At 49.5% G+C, this 22067-nt stretch overlaps 4 protein-coding genes and 2 pseudogenes across 4 annotated transcripts; 3 read left to right on the plus strand and 3 right to left on the minus strand.

Annotated features, from left to right (window-relative positions):
* The first annotated feature begins 543 nt into the window (after positions 1-543).
* On the plus strand, positions 544-3111 carry LOC129020885 (histone H4). Its single transcript, XM_054465783.2, has 2 exons — positions 544-1771; positions 2041-3111. The coding sequence occupies exon 1, from the start codon at positions 613-615 to the stop codon at positions 922-924; it is 312 nt and encodes a 103-aa protein (XP_054321758.1). The 5' UTR covers positions 544-612; the 3' UTR covers positions 925-1771; positions 2041-3111.
* A 3472-nt stretch (positions 3112-6583) lies between these two features.
* LOC129020838 (histone H3) lies at positions 6584-9285 on the minus strand. Its single transcript, XM_054465698.1, has one exon. It carries the CDS (start codon positions 9283-9285, stop codon positions 8875-8877), a length of 411 nt encoding a protein of 136 aa, XP_054321673.1. The 3' UTR covers positions 6584-8874.
* Positions 9286-10286: 1001 nt separating this feature from the next.
* Positions 10287-10805, minus strand: LOC129020842 (histone H2A type 2-A). The gene has a single exon (XM_054465712.2). The coding sequence runs from the start codon at positions 10803-10805 to the stop codon at positions 10413-10415; it is 393 nt and encodes a 130-aa protein (XP_054321687.1). The 3' UTR covers positions 10287-10412.
* A 340-nt stretch (positions 10806-11145) lies between these two features.
* LOC129020870 (histone H2B type 1-H-like) lies at positions 11146-11739 on the plus strand (annotated as a pseudogene).
* A 6811-nt stretch (positions 11740-18550) lies between these two features.
* Positions 18551-18927, minus strand: LOC129028549 (histone H2B type 1-H-like; annotated as a pseudogene).
* A 178-nt stretch (positions 18928-19105) lies between these two features.
* LOC129028547 (histone H2A type 2-A) lies at positions 19106-19786 on the plus strand. Its single transcript, XM_054474263.2, has one exon. The coding sequence runs from the start codon at positions 19268-19270 to the stop codon at positions 19658-19660; it is 393 nt and encodes a 130-aa protein (XP_054330238.1). The 5' UTR covers positions 19106-19267; the 3' UTR covers positions 19661-19786.
* Positions 19787-22067: the final 2281 nt, after the last annotated feature.

Raw genomic sequence — 22067 nt, forward strand, 5'->3', positions numbered from 1 at the left:
AAATACAGTTGCTCGGTCCAACAAAACAGAGCCTAGAGCCAGGAATTATGGCGAACCTGCTCCCTCCCGTCCTCCCTTGGCGCACAGATCCCTGGCGCCGCCGCCCTTGAGGTCGCCTCTCGCGTGTCGGCCTCATCGTCGGAAGGGCGCTTCCTGAAGCTTTATATAAGCACGGCTCTGAATCCGCTCGTCGGGATTAAGTCCTGCGCTGGCGCGCTCCTGCCAGTCTCTGGCCTCCATTTGCTCTTCCTGAGGCTCCCTCCAGAAGACCTTTCCCTTAGCCTCAGTGCAATGCCTTCCCGGCGTCCTCAGACCAGACACAGGCCAAAGCCACTACAGAATCCGGAAGCCCCGGTTGGGATCTGAATTCTCCCGGGGACTATGGCGTAGCGGTTAAAAAAAAAAAAAAAAAAGGGTGAGAGGGACCTGAGCAGAGTGGAGGAGGAGGGAGAGGAAAACAGAAAAGAAATGACGAAATGTCGAGAGGGCGGGGACAATTGAGAACGCTTCCCGCCGGCGCGCTTTCGGTTTTCAATCTGGTCCGATACTCTTGTATATCAGGGGAAGACCGTGCTCGCCCTGACAGAAGCTGTCTACCGGGCTGCGGCAGTCATGTCTGGCAGAGGAAAGGGCGGAAAAGGCTTAGGCAAAGGGGGCGCTAAGCGCCACCGCAAGGTCTTGAGAGACAACATTCAGGGCATCACCAAGCCTGCCATTCGGCGTCTAGCTCGGCGTGGCGGCGTTAAGCGGATCTCTGGTCTCATTTACGAGGAGACCCGCGGTGTGCTGAAGGTGTTCCTGGAGAATGTGATTCGGGACGCAGTCACCTACACCGAGCACGCCAAGCGCAAGACCGTCACAGCCATGGATGTGGTGTACGCGCTTAAGCGCCAGGGGCGCACCCTGTACGGCTTCGGAGGCTAGGCCGCCGCTCCAGCTTTGCACGTTTCGATCCCAAAGGCCCTTTTTAGGGCCGACCACTTGCTCATCTGAGGAGCTGGACACTTGACTGCGTAAAGTGCCACAGTAACGATGTTGGAAGGTAACTTTGGCAGTGGGGCGACAATCGGATCTGAAGTTAACGGAAAGCTACTGTGGCCCATAGCGCTCACAGCCGTAAAGACCGAAAGCGGCTTTTTCACTTACCTGGGCTCTTTTTTTTTTTTTTTTTTGCCTTTATTGATATGAAAGGTTGAATGCTCTAGGTTTGAGCACTGCTTTCTCAGCTTGCTCTTCTGGTGCAGTATAGGCACACCTAGAGGGCCACGTCAGTCTTTGCGATCACCAAGTCTGGTTCTGAGAAATAGGCACTGGCAATTTACACATGCCTTGCTATGTAATCTTACTATATTTGCTCAGGCAAAGTGGGAGAAGCAGCCCTAGGTTTTCATTCTACAGATGCCGGCTTTCCCACCTGATCGGCTTAGAGTTCACGATTGACTGTTTGGGGCTTCATTTTACCCTCTACATAACAAGCGGGTGGACTAGATGCCTTAGCAAGGGTCCATGTTGTATGGTGTCTCCAGCCACGCACTCAGCTCAATCTTAGTACAGTTAAAAAATGCCTTTCTAGCAAGTTATCTGCCCAGTGCCTGAAAAGTATCATTTCTTGTGTTCAATAAAAAGGCTCCTAATTTAATCAAGGACCTATGAGATAACTGTCTTTCAGTTGTGGCATTGCAAGGATACAAATGCAGAGATATTTTAATGTGATCCTTCTGTAAGAGTGAACCAACGATATGATCTGAAAGCAACTTCACAGGTAATTCAGGTATGTGACTTCTACCTCTTAGGGCCTGTTGTAGCTTAGAATGAGAGACCTGCAGAAACATGCCCACCATCAATACAGAAAGCACAATTTAATTTTGGCAAGGCAAAAGCCAATTGTATATCAGCATGGCATATATTACAGCAAGCTATTCTTTACACTACCACCTCTAAATTGCCCTAATTTGGATTAAAGTGTGGGTTCACATTTCTAATCCTTACAGTTTTGCAGCCATTGCATTGCCCGTAAGATTTTTTTTTTCTTCATTCTAGGCTTATGATTTTACTGTGTATGTATTTGGGAGAAGAAATTCTGTCAGCTCCCAAAGGATAAACCAGCAGTTGCTTTATTGGTCTTCAGATGTGGCTGCAAACACTTGAGACTGAATTAAGCTTAAAACACGGTACTTAGCAATCGGGTTGCCAGCAAAGCACTGGATGCAAGACTTGCCTTCCAGAAGCTTACCAATCGGGTTGCCAGCAAAGCAGTGGATGCAAGACTTGCCCTCCAGGAGCTTACCATCAGAACGGCGAAGGCAAATAAATGCATAATATATAGACGACTTAAATCCATACCTGTACACATTTAAGAATAAACAGTCCAGTAGTAAGAGGCAGTACATATTCAATCTGCTGAGAAATGTAGACAATAACTATTATAGGAATCCTAATGCTACAGAAGTCACTGGCTGCTGGGAAACCAGGGAAAACTTGGCTATGGACGTGGGGGCTTGTGTCGGACTCTGAATAAAGAGCAGAATGGCATCCTACTGAGATACATAGTAAAGGGGGCGAGGGCAGGGAGGAAGTGGCAAGAATAACATTTGTGAAGATGTCCAGGTGAGAAATAGAGGTTTCAATGCTCAAGATGTTTCCTTTTCCCTTTTAAATCTGACCTGTGATTTCCAGCATTGCTATTTCGAATATCACTGATTGTTTTTAACTTTAAAGGCAATGCTGATGAATATATCTGGTCCTCACCAAGATCCACTAAAGAAGGAGATCAAAAATTTGAAGATAAAGAAGAAAGGGAGTGGGGGAGAAAACACGTCCATTGTCTGAATTAGTGGTTCTCAAAGTGTAGCCTCTCATCTAGCAGCACTGATCACCTGGGATAAAATCTTGGGCCCCATGACAGACCTACTGAATGAGAAACTGAGGGGTGAGACATAGTAATCGGTGCTTTAAAAAAGCCCTCCCGATACACATTAAAGGTTGAAAGCCACTGATGCAGGTAACAGCTTTTCTTTCTTTCTTTTCTCTTTCTTTCCCTCCTCCCTCCCTCCCTTCCTTCCCGTCCTTCCCTTCCTTCCTCTTTCTTTTTTTGAGATGGAGTCTCAAAAAATCTGTCACACAGGCTGGAATGCAGTGGCACGATCTTGGCTCACCGCAACCCCCGCCTCCCGGGTTCACGTGATTCTCCTGCCTCAGCCTCCCAAGTAGCTGGGACTACAGGCGCCCACCACCACGGCGGGCTAATTTTTGTATTTTTAGTAGAGATGGAGGTTTTGCCATGTTGGCCAGGCTGATCTCGAACTCCTGGCTTTAGGTGATCCACCCTCCTTGGCCTCCCAAAATGCTGGGATTACAGGCGTGAGCCACCGCGCCTGGCCTCTTTTTCTTTTTTTTAAACAGTTTTTGTTTTAACGAAAAAGTATTTAAAACCCGAATACACGTTGCCCAGATGTTTACTCAAATGTTAAGATTTGCTTTAGTTTGAAGCCCAGCTAATTTGTGTATTTTTAGTAGAGACCAGGTTTCACCATGTTGGCCAGGCTGGTCTTGAATTCCTGACCTCAGGTGATTCACCCACCTTGGCCTCCCAAAGTGCTGGGATTACAGGCATGAGCCACCGTGCCTGGCCAATTACTGAGAATTCCTGCCTTTTTCACAGGATTATTTTAAGGATCAAATGAAAAGTTCTGTGTGAAAGAAGAATGAGGCCATGAAGTGATACAGAAACCAAAGGTGATATATTTATTGCCTTTCCCACTCAATGTAGTTCGTTTTTTGTTTTGTTTTGTTTTTTTGAGAGACGGTTTCACTCGACTTATTGTGACCAGGCGTTGCTTGGGTACTGCTACTACGGAAATAAACAAAGACAAATCCTTATCCTGAGAAATGTTGCCAGCCTAATGCTGAGGTTAAGGAAGGGAAGGGGTATTAAGATAGGAGAGGGCAGAGGCAAGGAGGAGGGCCCAAAGAGATGAGGGCAAAGAAGAGCAAGGGAGCCGGGCACTGTGGTTCATGCCTATAATCCCAGCATTTTCGGAGGCCAAGGCAGGCAGATCACGAGGTCAAGAGATCGAGACCATCCTGGCCAACATGGTGAAACCCCGTCTCTACTAAAAATATAAAACTTAGCTGGGCGTGGTGACACACACCTGTAGTCCCAGCTACTGCGGAGGCTGAGGCAGGAGAATCGCATGAACCCGGGAGACGGTGGTTGGAGTGAGCCGAGATCGCGCCACTGCACTCCAGCCTGGGCGACAGAGCAAGACTCCGTCTCAAAAAGAAAAAAAAGAAAGAAAAAGAAAAAACAAAAAACCAGAAGAGCAAGGGAAGGCTCATAGGGCTGAATCTTGAAGAATGGGGGTTCTCAGGGTTACAAAGAAGGGGAGGACATTCTGGACAGAAATGGAATGTGTGAAGATATTGTGTACTTGGAGATTGCAGATGTCGTGTGGGGCTAGAACATTCTTGTTCAGCTGCAAGAACATCTGAAACCTGGGAAGGCCGTGGGAATCATAAAGAACTAGGTGTATAATATTTTGAGGTTTTTTTTAAAAATTAGTAACTATTAATAGAGTAGCACAAATTAATTGGGTGCTTGTTCTGGACCAGATACTGTGCTACTGTGCTAGGTCCTTTGTTTTTTTAGACATGGGGTCTCACTGCTGTTGCCGAGGCTGAAGTGCAGTGGCGCAGTCACAGCTCACCACAGCCTCGAACTTCTGGCCTCAAGCAATCCTCTTGCCTCAGCCTCCTGAGTCGCTGGGATTACAGGCATGAGCACCGCAATTTACAGAAATTGTCACTTTCACGATTTCCAACAAAACAACGAGCAAGTTACTCGCTGTTTTACAAATGGGAAAAGTTAAACCTGTTGAGATTTGCTTCCTGAAGTCATGCATCTGTTTACATGGACAAGGCTAGGAACCAAACTTGGGTTTGTCTAACTCCAGAGTCCTTCCTAGTAATTAACCTCCAGTGCTCTGAACTGCCATGCAAAGGAATGTGAACTTCATTCTGAAGGGAATGGGAAGGTCGTGGAAAATTTTTAAGCATGAAAGTGACAGGCTCAAAACAGCAACAACAACCAACCAACCAACCAACAAAAAACCCTCATTTTTTAAAAGATAGCTCTTGGCCGGGCGCGGTGGCTCACGCCTGTAATCCCAACACTTTGGGAGGCCGAGGCGGGCGGATCACAAAATACAAAAAGTACAAAATTACAAAAAATTAGCCGGACGTGGTGGTGGGCACCTATAGTCCCCGCTATTCCGGAGGCTGAGGCAGGAGAATCGCATGGACCTGGTAGGCCAAGGTTGCAGTGAGCCGAGCTCGTGCCACTGCACTCCAGCCTGGGCGACAGAGCGAGACTCCGTCTCAAAAAAAAAAAAAAAAAAAAGATAGCTGTCATACGGAGTGGAAGCTCAGTGGCAGGGCAGAAAGACCAGCCTGACTATGTAATCTACTAGACCAGAGCTGGCGAGGCATGGCGACCAGTTAAGGCATGGTCATGGGTGGACGGAGAAAAGGTGATACAATTGGAAGTCAGAAGATAGATTTAGTAATATTTGGAACTCATGAGATTTGGACAGAGGACAAGAGGAAGGGACACCCGACCAGAACAGATGGGGTAATGAAGGTGTCTTCCAGGAAGATGGGGAATGTGGAAAGAAACAAATGGGCTTGGAAAACAAGATGATGCATGTGGTTTTGGAAATAAGCTGGGTTTGAAGTGCCTAGTATCCATCCAGAAGGACCTGTTTACCAGGCAGTTAGAAACATTGGTGTAGCCAGGCACAGTGGCTCACATCTATAATCCCAGCACTTTGGGAGGCCAAGGTGGGAGGATGGCTTGAGCCCAGGACTTCAAGACCAGCCTGGGCGATGAAGTGAGACCCTGACTCTACAAAAAATAAAAAAAATTAGCCGGGCCTGGTGGTGTGTGCCCGTAGTCCCAGCTACTCAGACGGCTGAGGTGGGAGGACCCCCGAACCCAGGAGTCCAAGGTTGCAGTGAGCTTTGATTGTGCTACTCCACTCCAGCCTGGACGAGTGAGACCCTGTTTCTCTCTCTCTCTCTCTCTCTCTCTCTCTCTCTCTCTCTCTCTCACACACACACACCCTGTTTCTCCCTCTCCCTCTCTCTCTCTCTCTCTCTCTCTCACACACACACCCTGTTTCTCCCTCTCCCTCTCTCTCTCTCTCTCACACACACACACACACACACACACAAATATGTAGAGCTCAGGATAGGGTCTCAGCAGAAGATAGCAATTTGGGAGCGCTTAGCTAAGGGACAGAAATATGGAAAGCAGGGAATCAATCTCACTTGAGTTGCAGGGAGAAAAGAAGATGGCCAAGGCCAGCATGGGGGAAACCAGGAATATTGATGGGGAAGAGAAAGACATGAGAAGACTGAGATGGGGACCTAGAGAAGGATAAGGGTGACCAGGAGAGTGGACCCAGGGGACAAGTCCTCTTCTAAGGAAGCAAAAGCAGTGTAAACATGGCCATGTCTCTTACCACGTAGTTTCCCTCTAAACACACACACACAGACACACACACACACACACACCTGTCCCCCACTAGCCTAAGGCAGAATTAAATGTGAACAAAGCACGTTTTTCACTTCATAAAAGCCACAGATTCAGAGTGGACTTACTGGCAACCAAGGTAGTCACGTAGAAGCTAGTTATTAGAGGAAGAGGTGGGTTTTTTTCAAGACAGGGTCTCACTCCCTGTCACCCACACTGGAGTGCAGTGGCACAATCTCAGCTCACAGCAGCCTCCACCTCCCGGACTTAAGCGATTCTCCCACCTCAGCCTCCCGAGTAGCTGGGACCACAGGCAAATGGCATCATCCCCGGCTAATTTTTTTTTTTTTTTTTCTTTCTGTCTCACTTTTTTTTTTCTGGTGGAGACACAGGGTCGTGCTATGTTTCCCAAGCTGGTCTGGAACTTTGACTTCAAGCAATTCGCCCGACTTGGCCTCCCAAAGTGCTGGGATTAAACAGCTGTGAGCCACAATGCCCAGTCAGAGGAAGAGTATTTCTTCACCCTATCCTTAATTATCCTTTAACTCTCACCTGAGGGTAGACAATGATTTAAGTACAGGGAATGATTAAATGTTAAAACTTAACATTTTAGAATGTTATCTTGTATTGATGAATTCAGCTTATGCTGGTCTCGCAAACAAATACGAAGACTGACAGATAGATTCCTGTGAGTGCAGGCCTTCACAGTGCCAGGACCACAAGATGTAATGAATTCTATTCCTGACTGGATATAAAAAATGCCATGAAATTTTCCTTTGAGATTCAGCCAGGGAGACCTCCTGGAGTTTAGAGGTACCCAGACTGGTGAGTAAAAGGAGTGTGACCTTGTGGGGGCAGTCAGAGGACCTAGATGTCTGACACCAACATCCCCAGGTTCCAGTCTCTGCTCAGTCACTACTGGGCCTGAGAAGCTGGGTGCAGAGATAGTGACCCACCCACCTCTGAAAGTCACTACTTTTTGAAGTCAGAATACCGCCCATACATTGTGGGCCTAAGCAGGTTACGAGGGTCTCGGCAGAGACCCAGAGGCATGCTCTAGAAATTGCTGTGACCCTGGAGCAGAAACATGTGGCAGTCCCCAGCAGAGCTCACCTATGCTGCTCTCCTCGCTTAACACGCCTCAGGAAAGGCAAAATGGCAGCTTTACAAAACGAAGTTTTATTCCATTTCCCCTTAATTCTCATAGATCTCTGCAGTGAATGCTTTTAACCTGTCAACTGTGATGAAACAAACAGAAAACCAAAGCCCTGGCTTCTTTTGAGGTGCAAATAAATAACCGAGGTGGTGTTATCTAAGACCTCTACAGCCATTTGTATCTGGCCCTGTGTAGAGTGGGCTCTGCAAGACCCTGCCTCACTTTCCCACTAAGAGGTCTTGGACTTCCCAGCTCCCAGAGACTGTAGAGGTCACCTCTGTGGCCTCCTGTCACGATTTCCTAAAGCGAAGAGCTTCATTTGCCCAACGGAGGCCCACGTTCTCCCTGTTTGATCTACTGTCTTCCCAAGGGTCTGACCAGCGTCTGCCCACATGTCCGACGAAAACAATGTAAAGGAACTACTGAGTCTGGACAGAAAATCCGGACATACCATGCAGCTTCTAAGAGGACCGAGTGCCTTCACTGGAATAGTGGATCTCCTTCTGTGGACATGGACAGGGAACGGCTCGATTAAGCCCAAATTCACAAAATTCCGCCCACACCCCGTGCCCCCGGGAATTTTGGCTTAGGGGCAGGATATGGGGGTTACCACTGTGCTAGTGGAGGTGGCGCGGGACTGAACGGCAGCCCCAGCGCAGTTCTCCCCACGTTTGCCCGCAGAACCCCGGCGAGGCCGAGGTGGTCATTTCCCTCCCTAGCCGGATGGCCGCGCCCGGTGAGGCCAGTTTGGGCGCGAAGCACGGGCGTGTGGCGCTCCACTTCCGCAAAGGCCAGGCGCGCTCACGACCGCTCGAGCCCTGAGCGTCCCCCTAGTGACCCCTGGCCTCGGGCCCGACGCCCCGTCTCTCCTGCCCCGGCGCCCCCGCCACGCGCGGGAGGAGCCGGACCGCCAAAGCCCGCAAGCCGGCGCCCAGGAAAGCGGCCGCAGCCCGGCCAGTCCGGATAGGCCAACTGGCCGAAGTCGGCAAAGCTCAAGATGGCACCGCAGCAGGGGACCCGACTTGTCACCCGACCCCGTTTTGTTGGGAGCCTAACCGGAAGTGCCTTCCCCGCTCTGATGCCGGAGCACGGCGGGCAAGCGGTACAGCTTCTTCCAAGTGCTGATGTGGGTGGCTCTGAAAAGAGCCTTTTGGATACGATGGAACCTCCGGCCGAACCGCACTTCTTAAGCCCGCTCTCCACGGATGCGGCGGGCCAGCTGGATGTCCTTGGGCATAATGGTCACGCGCTTGGCGTGGATGGCGCACAGGTTTGTGTCTTCGAACAGCCCCACCAGGTAGGCCTCGCTGGCCTCCTGCAGCGCCATCACGGCCGAGCTCTGGAAGCGCAGGTCCGTCTTAAAGTCCTGCGCGATCTCGCGTACCAGCCGCTGGAAGGGCAGCTTGCGGATCAGCAGCTCCGTGGACTTCTGGTAGCGCCGGATCTCCCGCAGGGCCACGGTGCCGGGCCGGTAGCGGTGCGGCTTCTTCACCCCGCCCGTGGCCGGCGCGCTCTTGCGGGCCGCCTTGGTGGCCAGCTGCTTCCTCGGGGCCTTGCCGCCGGTCGACTTGCGGGCAGTCTGCTTAGTACGGGCCATAGCGAACCAAAACACAAGCTTACCAGCGTAGCGGCGGGGAGAGAAACGAGCTCCTAAACCCGCGGCAGCCGTCTTTATAAGCACAGTCTTTTCCCGATTGGGCGGAACAATAATTGAAAATCCCGCGCTGGCTGTCCATTGGCTGTGACGTCACCCGTCCTAAAGTCACCGGTTGGCTTGGGCAGATTCCTCCCTAATCCCGCCCACCCGCCTCACTTTCTACTTACCAGTTGGCGAAGTTCTGCAAGCTTGTTTTTCCCCTTTCCTTCAGGGTGAGAGTCATTTTCCATTGCAGCTTTGCCAGACTGTTCCCTTTCCGCCCTTCGCTTCCTTAGAACACACTGCCCGCAATACCCCCCTTTCCTGCTGCGCCCTGCGGCTCCCGCATGGAACCTCATTCTTCCATTTGCCCCCCGCCCCCAGTTGCTACTTGGCGGATCGTTTTTCGCCTGTCGGGTACCTTTTGGGTGGGCGAGGTGCCCGCCCCTAGGGCGCAAGATTCCGCCTCCGAGGCCCTTACTCTCCGCCGCCAGGGCGCTTCGGAAAACAAAACAGAAACTAAAACTTAAGTCAGCTCAGTGAAGCCAAGACCCAGCTCCGCCACACTAGCGAGCACTGCCCGCTCACGGCCCTCCCCATCGGGGGTGGGGACGAGGAGCACGTCCCGCTAGTGCCAGACTAGGTCTAAATGCCCGGCCATGACCTGCGGAAACCACTAGGGAAGCGCGCGCTCCGCGCGCAACACTTCAGCGCGTTGGGTACTGCCCGCGGCGCTGGTGTTTGTGACTGTGCGGAGTGGACCGTGGCGGCGCCCAGGACATTTGGTGCCCGCACCTGCCCTGGGAAGTCCTAGGACTGGGGACCCACTCGTCGAAGAGCCAAGGCAGTTACATGCTCCGGATGCAAGACGGCACGCACGCGCGCACACACACACACACGCCCCGTCCCGTCCCGTCAGCTCCAGGTTCGCTATTCACTACTGAGGAACGCTGGACTGAGAGTAGCCGGCATTAACAACTCTTTTATTTGAAAACGTGGGTGGCTCTGAAAAGAGCCTTTGAGTTCACAGGTGCCCCTTCGAGACGCGGGTCGGGCTGGGCTGGGCCCACTTGGGCCGGACGTCAGCCTCACTTGCCCTTTGCCTTGTGGTGACTCTCCGTCTTCTTAGGGAGCAGTACGGCCTGGATGTTAGGCAAAACGCCGCCCTGGGCGATGGTGACTTTGCCCAGCAGCTTGTTCAGTTCCTCGTCGTTGCGGATGGCCAGCTGGAGGTGACGAGGGATGATGCGCGTCTTCTTGTTGTCCCGAGCCGCGTTGCCTGCCAGCTCCAGGATCTCGGCGGTCAGGTACTCGAGGACCGCCGCCATGTAGACGGGCGCGCCGGCCCCGACTCGCTCCGCGTAGTTGCCTTTGCGTAGCAAGCGGTGCACTCGCCCTACCGGGAACTGCAGGCCAGCGCGGGACGAGCGCGACTTGGCTTTGGCGCGGGCTTTGCCTCCTTGCTTGCCACGGCCAGACATGACAGCGACAGTAGTCACCGAGAGAAGCTCCTGCCTAGCGACCGGGAAAGTCGCCGAAAACGCCGCTGCTTCACCCTTTTATAGACAGAACGGCGATTGTCCACGGAGCGCTTTGATTGGCTCAAGCAAATTTTGTCCCAATAGCCAATAGGATAGCGCAGCCAGAATCCACTCATTTACATAATCTCGTCTCCCTCGCATTGCGCGCCGCGGAAAACTCGCGAACCATAAGGCAGCGTCATGCGCACAGCCTCTGTAAGTACACAGTCGTTTCCGGTAGACCCCGAGCCTACCGCTCTGCCTGCGTTCTCGGGGGTCGGTGTCGGTCTTGGGTCTGGCCATGCCTGAGCCTGCAAAGTCCGCGCCGGCTCCCAAGAAGGGCTCCAAGAAAGCCCTCACCAAAGCCCAGAAGAAAGACGGCAAGAAGCGCAAGCGCAGCCGCAAGGAGAGCTACTCCATCTACCTGTACAAGGTGCTGAAGCAGGTCCACCCCGACACCGGCATCTGGCCCAAGGCCATGGGCATCATGAACTCCTTCCTCAACATCTTCGAGCGCATCGCGGGAGAGGCGTCCCGCCTGGCGCACCACAACAAGCGCGCCACCATCACGTCCCGGAGATCCAGACGGCCGTGCGCCTGCTGCTGCCCGGCGAGCTAGCCAAGCACGCCGTGTCCGAGGGCACCAAGGCGGTCACCAAGTACACCAGCTCCAAGTGAGTCCCTGCCGGGACCTGGCGCTCGCTCGCTCCCTCTCTCCGCGGGTCGCCGGCTGCTTTGACTCCAAAGGCTCTTTTCAGGGCCACTTAACCACCTCAGTGAAATAAGCTGTTTTCTCACTGCTTACTGTAAGTTCTACTTAGGGATATTCCCTCAGCACCTATGCCTTTTCCTGCAGATGATGGGAGAGAAATATAAGATAAAGCTATAATCTGTAGCTTGGTCGAGAACTACCTTGTAGTGACATGGTCATGTGCACATAATATGCCTTTTCCAAAGTAAGACGGTATGCTATGGCTGCGGTCAATGTAAATCTGCTCAGGAGAGTCAAGGGAAAAAGTGTTAGCTGCATATTGAGCTCGCAAAATTGTGTAGTAACCTGAAAATATTCCTAATACTTTTGCGACCAAGCCTCAGCATATATAGTAAACTTTCCTTCCGCACCTGTAGACCTCCATTCTGTGGTTGAAGCAATTTTTGGTTTATATGGCTCTCTTTTGTCTCAATTTGGTATTCCTTTCAGGTACTGTGAATCTATAGGTATTTATTCCTGGGTTTCAAGACGTTAAATGCTATCAGAATAATGCAAAGGCTGCTGTCAGGGATAGTAAAGCTTTTTAGTCAAGTGTTGATAGACAATTCCCCATTGTTATCGTTGGGTATTTTACAATTTTCTGGGCAAGAAATGTAATGAAAAATTAGGTAAGTTTTAAAGGCCTTCATCTTTGAGACTGGATACCTTAAACAATAGTGTTTCCTAAACAGTTAAAACTTATTTACCCCTGAAGCTTTCGAGATACACACAAATATATACATAAATATATATTGTATATTCTTTAAACCCCACATAGTTCCACTGATCCAAATCACTGGGGGCGAGAGGCAAGCATAGACAATCTATGACACAACACCAGGTGATTCATAAGTTTGGTAACCACTGACATTTGGTTATGCAGTTGCCATATTCCTTAGTAAGAACCTGGTCACAATTTTCACTCACTACCCCAGGCAATTCCCCCTCCCCACACCCCCCTTTTTTCTGAGAATTGCAGTGAGATAGACAAAAGTTTCATTTAATCCTTTATTAATTCAGGACTTTAGGATTTAAAATACATTTCCAAAAGATCAAGTGAGAACAGAAGATAAAAGAACCAAGATAAAGGCATAATACAAACTTAGAAAATACATGTTAAGCATACTGCAGCGTCCTGGTAGCCCCTTGCTTTTGTTCACTTTTTTCTCTTATATACCTACATAAAACCCCAAATAGTATCTTCCAGGATGACACACTTGCTGTCTGCCCCACCCAATTAAAAATAGATTTTTTAGTTATTAGGTATTGTGCTGAATCTACCTTATTTTATTGCCAAAAGAAAAAAAGAAAAAAAAGCTTTTCAAAGCTTCATCCCCAGGAAACATTTTCCTGCTTTTTACACATACCTTATATGGCTCTACTGAGAGATAAGGCCTAAGCCTGAAAAGTTAATTTAAAGCATGGAGGTAGGGGTGAGACAGAAAGACAACAGGGAAAAGTTGAGTTTATAAGGTAAGTATATAACTTCATTTTAACAGGCACCTGCACGGCATTGGATAAATAACCTAATTATATGTGGGGGAAGGTAGTGGTCAACATTTGGTCCTGGGGACTGAGAATAAGAGCAGGAAAGCAATAAACAGCTAACTATGAGAGTGACTGAATGTAATTATATTACCTGTCAATCGCTACTTTTCCTTTCTTACCAAAATTCACACAGGTATGAAAGCAATATGACATTCAGGCTCCATTATGTGTATTTGTGCACATCACTTCCCACGATAAGGGAGAAGAAAAGAAACCACTGCACATTCGGATAAAACATGCTGGGAATACAGCAGTAAACAGAATAGAAAAAGTCTACATTTTAATTAGTGGATAAGTAAAAATAAGCGACTAAATGTATATTATTCAGGGGGCCATATGTGCAATTGCTGTTAAGTAAAGCAGAACATGGAGTGGAGTAGGGATGACAGGTTTCATCAGTTAATACTTGAGCAGAAAGCTGAATACAGTAAGATAGTTGTAGGATATCTTGAGGCAGAGTATTCTCAGAACAGAACATGGTAACTACAGAGGCCCCAAGGCAGGAACGAGCTTGGTGAATGTAAGAAATATGCAAGCTGGTTAAGGTGGCTGAAGCACACTGACCAAGGGAAAGTTTTACAGCGATCACGGAGGTGCTTGAGGGCTGGATTATGTAGGCCATTAAGGAGCATCACAGGCCATTGCAGAGATTTTGTCTTTTAAATGAGATAGAGTACTCTTGGAGAATGTGACTGGAGAGGCAGATGGTAGCAGTGAAGATGCAGAGTAGTAGCCAAGATATTTTAAATGAAATTGATTTAGTATAGGCTGATTAAAAGAGAAATCAAGGATTAATTGTAGGTTTTTACACTGAGCACTTGAAAAGAGCTGCTATTTGCTGATATGAGTGAGGAGTAGTCTTGGAGAAAGAAAACCAAGAGTACTGTTTTGAACAAAATGTTGAAGACTCCTGGTAAATATCGAAGTGTAAATATCAAATAGGAAGTCATAAATATGAGAATCTGGAGTTTAGGAAAGAGAATCAATCAAAAGATCTCATATCAGTTTGTAAGATCTCATATCAGTTTGTAAGATCTCATATCAGTCTGATTCTTATTTTTTTGTAGATAATCTATGCTTTCTTTCTGTAAATATTTAGAAGCATGATGTCTATGTATGTATATATATACACACACTCTCCCCTCCCCCCGCCAGGACTGCCTCAGTTTTCATCTCAGTATTTGACTAAAATCTTCTATTCAACTTCAGTTTCAGCCTTAGAATAACCAGATGTCTAAGTCAATGTCATTTGGCACATCTCTAGACTTGTGCAATCACAAAAGTCACCATTACCGCTACATAGTACGTATTATGACCAATGGATATCATTCAGAGTTCTAGTTTACATATGCTATTATCAAACATATATAAGACTTTTAATATAACTTGGGAGTGAAATTAGTAAAATTCTATCAATGTACATTAATTTTACTATAAAAATGAAATACATTGATGTATGAAAGTTTCTGTACTAATAATGTCTTTGATTACAATTTTTAAAGTATTTCCCATTTTTTTACTTTGAAAATTTTAAACCTACAGAAAAGTCGGGAAAAAAAAGTACAAAGACCAGCCATAGTCCCTTCAACCTGGATTCACCAATTATTACGATTTTGCTGCATTTGCCTTATCTTTGTCTTCTCATGTACACAGACAGCCCCTGAACCATTTGAAAATAAACTGCAAATATGTTGGCACTTCTCCCTAAATACGGTGGCATGTCTCTTAAAAACAGGATATTCTCCTAAATAGCTACAATCACATTATTACACCTAACAAATTTAATGCTGATTCAGTAATATTAATATGCAATCCATATTCAAATTTCTCCAGTTATTGAAAAAATTCTATATAGCTGTTGTATTAGTTTCTTATGGCTGCTGCAACAAATTACTACAAACTCAATGGTTTTAAAACAACAGTCATTTATTCTCTTACAGTTTTGGAGGTCTGAAGTACAAAATCAGTTTTACTCGGTAGAAATCAAGGCTGCACTCCCTCCAGAGACCTTAAGGGAGGGTCTATTTCCATGCCTTTTCCAGCTTCTAGAGGTTTATTTCTGGTTTATGGTCCCTTCCCTCTATCTTCAAAGCAAGCAGCCTATTAATCTTCAAATCTCTCTCTGCTTTTATCACCTCCTTCTACACTTGACTTTCTTGCCTCTCCTATAAGGACTGTGGTGATTACATTTGGGGCCTACCTGGATAATCTGGCATAATCTCTCAATCTCAGAGTCACATCTGCAAAATCCTCTTGGCTATATAAGGTAATATTCACAGGCTATAGGGATTAGGATATGGACATATTTGGGAGCCACATTTAGCCTGCCACAGCCGTTGACTACTGTTATGGGTTGAGTTGTGTCCCCCCGAAAGATATGTTGAAGTCTAACCCCTAGTTCCTTAGAATTTTGCCCTCTTTGGAAATAGGGTCTTTGCAGATGTAATCAAGTTAAAATGAGGTCGTTAGGGTGGGCCCTAATCCAGTATGACTGATACCCTTATAAGAAGACATGGAGACAGCTGGGTGCAGTGGCTCACATCTGTAATCCCAGCACTTTGGGAGGCCAAGGCAGGTGGATCACCTGAGGTCAGGAGTTCGAGGCCAGCCTGACTAACATGATGAAACTCCATCTCTACCAAAAATTCAAAATCAGCCAGGCATGCTGACGCATGCCTGTAATCCCAGCTACTTGGGAGGCTGAGGCAGGAAAATTGCTTGAACCTGGGGCGCAGAGGTTGCAGTGAGCCAAGATCATGCCATTGCACTCCAGCCTGGGCAACAAGAGTGAAACTCCATCTCAAGAAAGAAAGAAAAAAGAAAACATGGAGACATACATGAAAAAACCTGAGGTAGAGATTACAGTTATGCTGCCACAAACCAAAGAACAAATGGGGCTACCAGACACTGAAAGACAGGAGTCTTCCCCTACTGGGTTTGGAGAGAGCATGGCGCTACCAACACGTTGATTTCAAACTTCTAGCCTCTAAAACCATGAAAGAATAACTTTGTTTTTTTACGCCATACAGTTTATGGTACTTTGACAGCCCCAGGAAATTAATACAACTACTAAAATTTTTTGATTTAGTTTATTTAAAAATTTTAAATAAAATTTCACATCTGAAAAAAACCTCTGGACATTCTTCCTGTGATGGTAATATTAGTCTTTAGCTTTAGTCAAGTATTGATTTTTAACATTTGGACATTTGTTCCAAATATGTAATTGGAGCAACTCCGTCCTAATTGACCCTATATGACTTCTTTGAGACCTTTCATGAAAGGTCTTTCCTTGTATCTAGGAAATTATTATTCCTGAAATATTTCAAGATTCAAACTGGTATAAGTAAATATGTCAGACAAATTGGCTTAACTGGAAGTCCAAAGGTGCAGCAGGGATCCAAGGTTGGCTGAACTCCATGAGTGGCTCAGTTCTGATTCTCCCACACTGTGCCCTCCTCTGCATATTGTCTATAATCATTCTTGCCTTCATACCTAAAGAGAGTCCATCCCGCTGCTGCCTCTTGAAAGCAAATAAGCTGCTTTCCCAAAAGATAATAGCATACTACACTCCCCTGCTGAGTTAGTCAGTTGTTACTCAGTTCACTTCCTGAAATGTTGAATGCCAATTAGTTTGATCTAGATTCCTGAACTAATCACAGTAAGAAGCAGGTTGAGACAGCAATTAAACTAATCAGGCCAACCCTAAGAACTGTGGGTAAAATGCGTTTCTGGGAAACACATGTGGCAGCACTATAACAGAAACAGAATTAGAAAAATAAATGCTACCTAGTCAATAACATACATTATAGGACTATGAACTACTAAGTTACACCTCATGACAAACACATGAGTAATAAAGTCTAGAAAAATACTTTAAGGTGATGTCCATCATTCCCATTGCTGTGTTCACAGTTCACAAAAAGACCTTAAAGACAGGCTTGTGTTGTCCTTACTGAACCCTAGATACATCTCTCAAACTGTCAACTGCACATATCCACTTGAATAGCAAAGAGCTTCTCAAATTTCAATCGGAACTCTGGATCTCCCTTCAGTGTCCCAACGAATATCTTCTCTCAGTGTTCTATCCTAATAGTACCACTATCTACACAGTTGCTCAAGCCAAAAATGTAGGGGTTTCACTGTTAGCTAACTCCTGTTCCTCAGCCACACCTATTAATTCTACCTCAAAGATAAAATCCAACATTTCTGTTTCCATTACCACCACTGCACTCCAGCATGTCATTTATCCGGTGTTTTTCACACTTTAGCATTCATCAGCATCACCCAGAAAGCTTAACACAAATAATAGAACCTGGGAATTTTCATTTTTAATAACTTCAAGTAATGCTGATGCTGCTGGCCTGGAGAGACTTTAAGACTTAATCACTGTTCCAGCCCACAACACTGCAACAGCCTCCTACTTGCTTTCCTCGCTTCTATTGTGGCCAGCCTAGGATTTATGATTCCCAGAGCAATCAGTATAATCTTTTGAGGTTAACGAGGCTGTGTGATTCCAAGTCCAGTGTATTCCTAAAGCAGAGAACAAACCTAATCAACCTCCCTTGCAAATTGGTGGTCCTCCTGCTCTTCAGGGATCCCAAACTCTGGCTTCAGAAATCATATATTTTGTTGCCATTGTATGGAACAAACCCTTAAACCGGACAAGCTTTTCCGAGTGATAACTCTTGGGGAAAAAAACCATTTAATGGTATTGGGTAGATTTTAGGGTATCTCAAGTAGAAAGCGCAGAAGGTGTTATCCGTATTAATTCCTGGTTATCAAAATTGAACTTCCATCTACCTCCTTAAGGAATTTTCACGTGAATGGTGGTGTAGGCACGTGTTTGTGAACCAATGATATAAAAACCTCAAGAAGTTTCTCGATACCATATATAAAAGTTGAGCTATTCCAAGTACACATCTGAGAGCATACAGTGCATTTAATCTCTACCTTCATTTTACCACTGAAAAGTGCACCCAGCCTTTGTTCATATACACAATTTAATCTTACATAAGCTTATCAAAATTAACACTGCGTTTCTCACCAGGAAACAATCTGCTGGGCACATATTCACGGGTACGTGAAACCAGGCCAAAGAGTTTCAAGAGCAGCCCTCTCAGGCAAGCCCCAGCCTATCTATACCATAGTAAGATACTACTATCAATCTATGTAAGTTTACTTATAGCAATGCCTATGTGAAAAGAAAATAGTTATCTGTGCTTGGTGGAGTTGTGTGCTCTCCTAAAGTTAACCAGATGTGAAGCCAAAAACATAAACTGGGACTTACAACACCAGAAAGATTCTTTCACTGAGGTGGTTAAGTGGCCCTGAAAAGAGCCTTTGGAGTCAAAGCAGCCGGCGACCCGCGGAGAGAGGGAGCGAGCGAGCGCCAGGTCCCGGCAGGGACTCACTTGGAGCTGGTGTACTTGGTGACCGCCTTGGTGCCCTCGGACACGGCGTGCTTGGCTAGCTCGCCGGGCAGCAGCAGGCGCACGGCCGTCTGGATCTCCGGGACGTGATGGTGGCGCGCTTGTTGTGGTGCGCCAGGCGGGACGCCTCTCCCGCGATGCGCTCGAAGATGTTGAGGAAGGAGTTCATGATGCCCATGGCCTTGGGCCAGATGCCGGTGTCGGGGTGGACCTGCTTCAGCACCTTGTACAGGTAGATGGAGTAGCTCTCCTTGCGGCTGCGCTTGCGCTTCTTGCCGTCTTTCTTCTGGGCTTTGGTGAGGGCTTTCTTGGAGCCCTTCTTGGGAGCCGGCGCGGACTTTGCAGGCTCAGGCATGGCCAGACCCAAGACCGACACCGACCCCCGAGAACGCAGGCAGAGCGGTAGGCTCGGGGTCTACCGGAAACGACTGTGTACTTACAGAGGCTGTGCGCATGACGCTGCCTTATGGTTCGCGAGTTTTCCGCGGCGCGCAATGCGAGGGAGACGAGATTATGTAAATGAGTGGATTCTGGCTGCGCTATCCTATTGGCTATTGGGACAAAATTTGCTTGAGCCAATCAAAGCGCTCCGTGGACAATCGCCGTTCTGTCTATAAAAGGGTGAAGCAGCGGCGTTTTCGGCGACTTTCCCGGTCGCTAGGCAGGAGCTTCTCTCGGTGACTACTGTCGCTGTCATGTCTGGCCGTGGCAAGCAAGGAGGCAAAGCCCGCGCCAAAGCCAAGTCGCGCTCGTCCCGCGCTGGCCTGCAGTTCCCGGTAGGGCGAGTGCACCGCTTGCTACGCAAAGGCAACTACGCGGAGCGAGTCGGGGCCGGCGCGCCCGTCTACATGGCGGCGGTCCTCGAGTACCTGACCGCCGAGATCCTGGAGCTGGCAGGCAACGCGGCTCGGGACAACAAGAAGACGCGCATCATCCCTCGTCACCTCCAGCTGGCCATCCGCAACGACGAGGAACTGAACAAGCTGCTGGGCAAAGTCACCATCGCCCAGGGCGGCGTTTTGCCTAACATCCAGGCCGTACTGCTCCCTAAGAAGACGGAGAGTCACCACAAGGCAAAGGGCAAGTGAGGCTGACGTCCGGCCCAAGTGGGCCCAGCCCAGCCCGACCCGCGTCTCGAAGGGGCACCTGTGAACTCAAAGGCTCTTTTCAGAGCCACCCACGTTTTCAAATAAAAGAGTTGTTAATGCCGGCTACTCTCAGTCCAGCGTTCCTCAGTAGTGAATAGCGAACCTGGAGCTGACGGGACGGGACGGGGCGTGTGTGTGTGTGTGCGCGCGTGCGTGCCGTCTTGCATCCGGAGCATGTAACTGCCTTGGCTCTTCGACGAGTGGGTCCCCAGTCCTAGGACTTCCCAGGGCAGGTGCGGGCACCAAATGTCCTGGGCGCCGCCACGGTCCACTCCGCACAGTCACAAACACCAGCGCCGCGGGCAGTACCCAACGCGCTGAAGTGTTGCGCGCGGAGCGCGCGCTTCCCTAGTGGTTTCCGCAGGTCATGGCCGGGCATTTAGACCTAGTCTGGCACTAGCGGGACGTGCTCCTCGTCCCCACCCCCGATGGGGAGGGCCGTGAGCGGGCAGTGCTCGCTAGTGTGGCGGAGCTGGGTCTTGGCTTCACTGAGCTGACTTAAGTTTTAGTTTCTGTTTTGTTTTCCGAAGCGCCCTGGCGGCGGAGAGTAAGGGCCTCGGAGGCGGAATCTTGCGCCCTAGGGGCGGGCACCTCGCCCACCCAAAAGGTACCCGACAGGCGAAAAACGATCCGCCAAGTAGCAACTGGGGGCGGGGGGCAAATGGAAGAATGAGGTTCCATGCGGGAGCCGCAGGGCGCAGCAGGAAAGGGGGGTATTGCGGGCAGTGTGTTCTAAGGAAGCGAAGGGCGGAAAGGGAACAGTCTGGCAAAGCTGCAATGGAAAATGACTCTCACCCTGAAGGAAAGGGGAAAAACAAGCTTGCAGAACTTCGCCAACTGGTAAGTAGAAAGTGAGGCGGGTGGGCGGGATTAGGGAGGAATCTGCCCAAGCCAACCGGTGACTTTAGGACGGGTGACGTCACAGCCAATGGACAGCCAGCGCGGGATTTTCAATTATTGTTCCGCCCAATCGGGAAAAGACTGTGCTTATAAAGACGGCTGCCGCGGGTTTAGGAGCTCGTTTCTCTCCCCGCCGCTACGCTGGTAAGCTTGTGTTTTGGTTCGCTATGGCCCGTACTAAGCAGACTGCCCGCAAGTCGACCGGCGGCAAGGCCCCGAGGAAGCAGCTGGCCACCAAGGCGGCCCGCAAGAGCGCGCCGGCCACGGGCGGGGTGAAGAAGCCGCACCGCTACCGGCCCGGCACCGTGGCCCTGCGGGAGATCCGGCGCTACCAGAAGTCCACGGAGCTGCTGATCCGCAAGCTGCCCTTCCAGCGGCTGGTACGCGAGATCGCGCAGGACTTTAAGACGGACCTGCGCTTCCAGAGCTCGGCCGTGATGGCGCTGCAGGAGGCCAGCGAGGCCTACCTGGTGGGGCTGTTCGAAGACACAAACCTGTGCGCCATCCACGCCAAGCGCGTGACCATTATGCCCAAGGACATCCAGCTGGCCCGCCGCATCCGTGGAGAGCGGGCTTAAGAAGTGCGGTTCGGCCGGAGGTTCCATCGTATCCAAAAGGCTCTTTTCAGAGCCACCCACATCAGCACTTGGAAGAAGCTGTACCGCTTGCCCGCCGTGCTCCGGCATCAGAGCGGGGAAGGCACTTCCGGTTAGGCTCCCAACAAAACGGGGTCGGGTGACAAGTCGGGTCCCCTGCTGCGGTGCCATCTTGAGCTTTGCCGACTTCGGCCAGTTGGCCTATCCGGACTGGCCGGGCTGCGGCCGCTTTCCTGGGCGCCGGCTTGCGGGCTTTGGCGGTCCGGCTCCTCCCGCGCGTGGCGGGGGCGCCGGGGCAGGAGAGACGGGGCGTCGGGCCCGAGGCCAGGGGTCACTAGGGGGACGCTCAGGGCTCGAGCGGTCGTGAGCGCGCCTGGCCTTTGCGGAAGTGGAGCGCCACACGCCCGTGCTTCGCGCCCAAACTGGCCTCACCGGGCGCGGCCATCCGGCTAGGGAGGGAAATGACCACCTCGGCCTCGCCGGGGTTCTGCGGGCAAACGTGGGGAGAACTGCGCTGGGGCTGCCGTTCAGTCCCGCGCCACCTCCACTAGCACAGTGGTAACCCCCATATCCTGCCCCTAAGCCAAAATTCCCGGGGGCACGGGGTGTGGGCGGAATTTTGTGAATTTGGGCTTAATCGAGCCGTTCCCTGTCCATGTCCACAGAAGGAGATCCACTATTCCAGTGAAGGCACTCGGTCCTCTTAGAAGCTGCATGGTATGTCCGGATTTTCTGTCCAGACTCAGTAGTTCCTTTACATTGTTTTCGTCGGACATGTGGGCAGACGCTGGTCAGACCCTTGGGAAGACAGTAGATCAAACAGGGAGAACGTGGGCCTCCGTTGGGCAAAT

Source organism: Pongo pygmaeus, chromosome 1 (assembly GCF_028885625.2).
Source record: "Pongo pygmaeus isolate AG05252 chromosome 1, NHGRI_mPonPyg2-v2.0_pri, whole genome shotgun sequence".
NCBI lineage: Eukaryota > Metazoa > Chordata > Mammalia > Primates > Hominidae > Pongo > Pongo pygmaeus.